The sequence below is a fragment of the Ruditapes philippinarum genome, unplaced genomic scaffold (genome assembly GCF_026571515.1).
Source record: "Ruditapes philippinarum isolate M1 unplaced genomic scaffold, ASM2657151v2 ctg2985_1_1_1_1, whole genome shotgun sequence".
Lineage (NCBI taxonomy): Eukaryota > Metazoa > Mollusca > Bivalvia > Venerida > Veneridae > Ruditapes > Ruditapes philippinarum.
Genome location: NW_026856852.1, coordinates 169446 through 176720, shown reverse-complemented (window position 1 = coordinate 176720; position 7275 = coordinate 169446). Strand labels below are relative to the sequence as shown.

General features: G+C 33.3%; 1 protein-coding gene across 1 annotated transcript; it reads right to left on the bottom strand.

The window, feature by feature from the left end:
* Nucleotides 1–243: 243 nt before the first annotated feature.
* On the bottom strand, nucleotides 244–1439 carry LOC132747910 (uncharacterized). The gene is made up of 3 exons (XM_060737440.1): nucleotides 1265–1439; nucleotides 899–967; nucleotides 244–779 (listed from the first exon to the last, which is right to left on the bottom strand). The coding sequence occupies exons 1-3, from the start codon at nucleotides 1425–1427 to the stop codon at nucleotides 298–300; spliced, it is 714 nt and encodes a 237-aa protein (XP_060593423.1). The 5' UTR covers nucleotides 1428–1439; the 3' UTR covers nucleotides 244–297.
* Between the last annotated feature and the right edge of the window lie 5836 nt (nucleotides 1440–7275).

Sequence of the window (7275 nt, the reverse complement as noted above, 5' to 3'; positions counted from 1 at the left end):
GTGTTACGTTCTATGGAAATTAAATTAAATAACGTCATTATCAATGAATTGCCCAAAGAACTTTTAGAAGGTTTTTACACTCGAGTAAAGTAAATTAAAGTTAAGATTTTTTGCTACCTAATAATAGGATTCAGTTTAAACTACATGTTGATATGTTTTCCATTCGAGACATTCAAACGCAAACATTTATTTTGAACAATTTACTGTTTTTATGAACGGTTTCAAGAATAACAAATTGATATGTATATTTTCTATGTTAATTCATCTGTTTTCTCAATGTACATGTATTTCTGAAATTTATTTCGAACAAACAACGCATGCAAGTTCACGTCCTTGTACATAAGGTGGACACGGGAGGGAGCCACACTGAGCTTCCACCAGGTACAAAACATGCTGATCGTCGTTCGTTCCCCCGTGCGGAACAAACTCCGGTTCTTTGTCCATACACACATAGTCGGCCGCGCCAATTAGATTGTAAGCCCCGGCCATTAGGTATCCCCCATATTCCATCGTCCAATTAGAATGGCATTCTTTCATTGCTGGTGTCATTAGAATTTTACTGCGTGGGCTTTCACACACAGCACATGGCACATCTTGTTGGGATACAGCGTATGGAAATATGTGATTTGGTTCAACTATATCGATTTCTGTACCAAAGATATGTCCGCGGTATCCATTGAAGTTACCATCGACATATCTTCCCCATGTTGGATGTTTTGGAAGGTATAGATTGGTTGAACCACTTCCTTCGTCATCGAAATGTTTACCTGCTGTGTATCCTTTATTGAAAATAATAAAAAGGAAAGAATAAACTTTATAAATTCTTACATTATTATTATAAATTAATTTCATCACACAAACATAAAACACGTGATCACATGAAAAATAGAAGTGATACCTGTATAGACAAGTTCGTTATCTAAAGGGCAGGAATTTCTTCCCCATCTGACGTATGTTATACCATTTCCTGTAACGAATTTAGAAGAAATTTTATACTCAAATAGTCAAACCAAATTTATTTTACCAAAAATTCTAGTACTTTTATTGAATTCTAAGTCCTATATTCATATAAAATTTGCGAGTTGACGTTCATTTTGAACACATGATCTAAATAAAGTTCACAATCCCGAAGAACTATGTTACCTGTTTTAAACTCAAGTCTTGCAAGGTTCTTCGTGCTAGTCACGATACTAAGTTAATTTTTCATTTGATAATGCGTAGTTTTCTAGATATATTGAAATATGTGTTCTATCATAAAACTTACTCGAGATCTGTTTCTTTAAAGCATCCAATTCATTTTGTAATTTGGCAATTGTCTGTGCTACATCTTCTGCTGAATGTAAAATCAATCTTTTCTTTGCTGTCGGTTCGGCTGAAGTGACATACATGTATTGGACGAACAAAAGAAGAGTTAAAAAAGTCAACATGGTAGCTTTATGACATACGACAGACTGAATGATTATTAGAAATAAGGCATCACCAAGTCACACTTTCTGCATGTGACACCGCAAAATAATGAACTTTTTATTGAGATAACACAGTCACAAAGGTCGTATTGTCTTTGAATAATCACTTGTCAACAACTTTAACCATCTCTATCTTACTAACTCGTCATTACCAACAACATTTCAGTCCGATATTAATGATCAACATTATTTTTTCAACCAAAAACAAGGCACTTCTCTAAATCACCGATAGCTCCGCCTTTTCACTCTACAATGTCAAGTTTCTAACATGTCACATTTAGATAAGCTTTCAACATATAATCAGGCACATTTTTTGCTGAAATGTCAAATAATTTATACCTTTACCTACAGTAAAACTATCATGTTTCTATAAAATATCTGGAAAAAAAAAACAGCGAGGAAAACAATGCAATAAGGTAAAACCAATGGAGTGAATGAAATGTGTACATCCTTTTAAAATAAATGGAAAATGTAAAAGAAATACATTATTTAAAATCCCTATTGATTTGCTCATTTGAAAAACAGTTCATTTTTTTTTATTTTTTCTGTGTGTCAATTTGGGTAATTTAGGTTTACAGGTGGAGGTGTAAACCATTTACAATGAGTTGCCAGTCAAAAAATGTAATCATTGTATTCTTAATAATGCAGTTCATTCATATCAAGTGAAAGAAAATAATGTTTTGGATACTATTTCCAGAAAATATAAAGTTTAAAACAGTCATCAATTTATAACAGACATTTTTCTTAGAGTTAAAAGATAAAAAACTTACTATGTAATCATTTGTCTCTGCGTGTCCCACATGAATTATCTATGTAATAAATTAATTGATTGTATCCTCACATTTAGAAACACCTGACCTCGCCTAATTCTTTTTTATGTTGGCATTGTTTTGCTAATCTAGATATTTTACAATTCAGAGTGCAAACCACACCTCTAACTCCTCCCTAATATAATGCATTATTGAAATTTGTTAGACTGGTTAGACAACAGATTAAGTAAATTTTATTTAGTTAGCAGAAATTTGAAAAATACTACAATGTGATTTGACAAAAAAATAATGTTGATCATTAATGACAGCTGTAATTCACGCGTTTGTTTAATTTCTGTCTAAGAGCGTTGTTAAAATGTCATATAATGAACATCTAAATAGTATATAGCTATGCTCGTTTGTTCATTTTTCACGTGCGTGCGAGCTTGCGTGCGATGTGTGTGTGTGTCTGCGCGCGCGCGCGGGTGCGAGCGTGCGTGTGCGTGCGTGCGCGCGTGTGTGTGTGTTTCACTGTACACCTTTCATGGTTTAGCAGTTCTGAAACAGTAAATAGAATAATCTGACGATAAAAATTGAAATAGTGATACAATGATCTCTTGAACAGATATGTCGGGATTGGAAAACATATTAATAAAAACAATCCTTATAAACTAAATTTGAAGAAATTTTAGTCTGAATATCATTCTCAAAATTGAATTTGTCAGCCAGAGTCATTGGTCCTTTTAATAAGTTCTTACTGTTGAAAAAAATCTTTATATAAATATTACAGTGTAGCAATACCACGTCATTTTCGGAATCATTTCCAAGACAAATATTGCTCGATTCGAAAAAGAAAATAGCCGCAAGTATTTTATTTCTGTATCAATATCTTTTGGACATGCACCAGTTAACCGGCCCGGGGTGGGGGGGGGGTAAGCTTCTTTACATAAAATATAACATTTGTAAATTTTGGCATTTAGTAAATACCCCATATTATTCAACCTATGTGTTGTGTTTTTGCCTCATACCAAACAAGCTCGCCTAGCTAGTTATATTTCGTTTGACCTGGACAATGCATTAATATTGTTAATGAAACGTTTTGACCATAGTCGCTTCCACCGAACGTTGTAAAAACACCCTTTAAATTTAGAAAAGTATAATATAGTGTCTTTTTTATTTTTTTAAAACATTCAGAACAAACATATTGTCAACAATCGAGTAACCCTTTCTGAACCACGCCTGAAATTGATTTATCAGCTCAATTTCAGTAGCGAACTTTTCTAATCTGTAATTTAAAATCGATGTAAAAACTTTTCCAGATATGCCGATAGTTATACGGCTTCAGGCAATCGCCTTTATTTCTTTTTTGAATTGGTAAAATTTTCCCGATAGATTCGGGAACAATTCCAGTATCAAAAATTATATTAAACAATTTTAATAATATGTACTTCGATTTATGTAAAGATTATTTTGATATATTCATTTAAAACTTGATCTATACCACTTTTAACTGCCTTTTCAATTTTAAACAATGATAATGGTTCATTTAAAAATTGCTTTACATCATTAGGAACATTAACATTTTCATCCTCACTACTCTTCTTCTTTTTTTCTTCTTCTTCTTAAACAAAATTTAGGTCTTTGAAATAGTCATACAAATTTCTAATTTTGATCCAGTTTTAAAAGTTTTGTTTCTATTTAAAAATTACAAAAAAATTCAGGGTTTCAATTCTTTTATTTCTTTCAATTTCACTGAAATTGTTTAAAACTACTGTTTAATGTAAACTTATATGTTTCCTATTTCTCCTTTAATTGATTTTGTTTTCATCTGGGTTTTTTTTTTCTCAATTTATACAAATATTTTGCTAGATGGAAGTTTTTACGAGCAGTTTTACATTTAAAATTAAACCATTAATTGTTTTTTGTGAGATGTTTCTCACTTTTAACGGTTTTGGGTTACAAGCACCGAAAGTCATCTTAACACTACCGATATCGGCATAAGTTTGATACATATCATTTACAATATCATTTATACCTTTAACAGTTGCATCAGTTCCTTGTTCATTATCACGAAGTCTTGAGAATATATCATCCGATTTAGTATCATCGATGTTATCATTATAAACATCAGCTTATAAAGCACGCATACGATCAGCGAATAGTGTAAGAAAAAAGAGGACTAATATGTGATTTAGAAAAAAAAACAACAGCAAACTCCTTGATTAAGAGGGATTTAACCCCTTGAAACGTTGAAAGTTGATCAACTTTGTGAAGTGGACGGTTTGTTATTAATTGTTTCCAGAGTGATTTTTAAATTTATAAAATGGCATTTTGTTGCCGCGTCGACCGGCAAGACATAAGTGCAGACGCCCTGTTTTGTACATTTGTCGTCCGGCATACTTTTCAAATTTCGCTCCGTTGGTTTGGTCAGCAAGCGCAGTATTAGAAAACGAAATAAATATGTTTTAGCACTGGCCAAACACTTGCGGGACACTGGCGGTGCTCCTCTGATTTTTGTCACATTAATGTCGTGTATATTGTGATATGTTGCGCGTTTGTTTAAATGTTGTGCGTTTGTTTAAAAAACAGATTTTACTTGTGATGGCGTTTGTATCACAGAAGAGACAGAGAGCAGGAAAATGAATGAATAAGAGGGATGGTGTAGGGAACGTCTTGTTTGGTAATGTTCTCTAATAATTATTTTGATGATATGATCTGTAAAAACTATTCATATGGCGGTTATCACTTAATTATGCGACACGTTAGTGTCATTCCATGAAATATGGTCTCCAAGTAAAAATTGCGTATGCCCTAACCATGGGCAAAACTAAATAAAAAAGAATTTGAAAGGGGATCAGAGGTTATGAAACATACCTATCAAAAACATAACACCTAAGGGTGATTAAACAATATATTCAATTGAGTAATACTGGAACCAACCGACTGGAAAAAACACCAAACTGGAAAGAACTAAAAGTACCAAAAACATGCACTCCCGACAATAATATTTTCCTGAGTGATCTTCTAGGATCGGAAGCATAACATCTTTGATTAAATTGGGAGAGTTTTACAGGCGTCACACGTCACTAATAACACTGATGCGACAATAAAATAGAGAAAAACAGGATTCTTGAAGAAAGCCCAACACGGCAAAATTAAAAATGTTGTAGGCTCGGTTTGATTGAGCCTGTTAATGAACGGTAGTGGTAATTACAAGCTAAGGTCCACGCCCTCTGGCACTGGATTCAGCAGAATTTAACACAAATTAACTGGTAAAATATTGAATTTTGAAATGTTTGTGTTTATATGGCGGTTATCATGGAAGCTACAATGTGACACGTTAGTTTCATTCCATGAAAAGCGGCATATGGTCGACCCCAAGTAAAAAATGCGTATGCCCTAAACGAGAAGCTCAAGATAAACAAGAAGGATTTTTGTTACAAGAAAATATGTCTTCCACGTATTTACTCTCAGGATGGAACAGCGGCATGTAAATACCGCCAGCGGATTGACCTCAGCAAGCCACACACATTTGTTAGATCTGTCAGTCATTTTGTGTAGTGAATCAGAACGTGCCGGCGATATGCATAACAAGGTATAGTATTGATATCTCCTGTGAAGTTTCGTCAAAATTCCGCTAGCAGTTTGACCTGTGAAAGCCGGACAAGAGTTTATATTTATAGTTCTGGCGGTCATTTTGTGCAGTGAAGCGGAATGTACCGGCAATATGCACAACTAGGATTGGTTTTGATCAATCCTGTGAAATTTGGTTGAAATCCCCAAGGACTGTGTGAAAGCCGGACTAGCTTACTGCGGACAGATGGACGGACGGACGGGCGTACTGACAGACAGACATACAGAAGGAAGGACGGCCAGACAGAAGGTGAAGGCAAAAATATTTTTAAGAGACATTATAATGTCCTGTCACTTAGCTTGGGTTTGCTCTAAATAGTTCACATGTAAATAATAAAGTATTGTAACATTATGATTATTGTACATCCGAATGAAAGGGTTAAGAGCATTCAAGTTTTCTTTTCCATGCAATGTAACAAATACATTTTCTTATACAAACATTCAATTTTATTTTTAAGCTGTGAACTTGTGATTTTACACGCACAAAGTACGTTTCGTCTGGTCATTATGTGGGACATTGTCTATATGGTTATGATTGAAAAAACTTTTGCGCTCAATGTGTATATTTGCTTACTCTTACTGTGTTCATGTCTATCACAACGCGCTGCATAATTCTGTCTAAATCTGTTTACATTTAAGTAAAAAAAAGCGTTTGTGTCAACTTTCTTGAAGTACGTTCAGGTGACAAAACATGGTTCCGATCCGAGTAGGACCCAACCCAACGATTTCTTTGATGAGAGTTTTCCTATTACAAAACTAATATTTTAACACCATTTGACAACAGGTTTATTGATAAATGTACAACTAAATGTCAAGCTTTCAAAATACACCTTTAACCTTTGTTTTGATTTACGGTGATATCTTTAAGGTTTTATATCAATCGAACACATTTGATTTTTTTTTTAATTTAAGCACTGACAAAATTGTTGCACCAAACATCTACTATGCAAACAGTTTAATTATAACATAGTGAACAATATTGAGCAGTATGACTTGCGAGCTTCTTTGTAAGATTACAATATCTAATTTCTTTCATATTTGTTTAGCATGTATTTCCTACAGGTTTTTGTAGGTTATTGGTACGTATGTGTGCTAATAATCCATTCTCCTGTTTCATCTGAATACATTTTCATCTACACACATTTGAACGATAATATACTTTCAATAAGCTTTTGATATTTTTTTTTCTAAACACACACTTTTAAGTGATTAAATACTCCATTTGATAATTGTAAGAAGCAAACAAGTTTCAATAAATGTCTATTGATTTAAAGGGAATCGTCAAATAACTTTTTTTTATGAAAGGAGAATATCAAAATGCAAATATCATTGAGGGCGTACCATAACTTACAGTGTATCAGATAAATTAATATGACATTATCATGAAAGTAGTTATGAAATTCTTTCGACAAAATAAGGCTTAACAA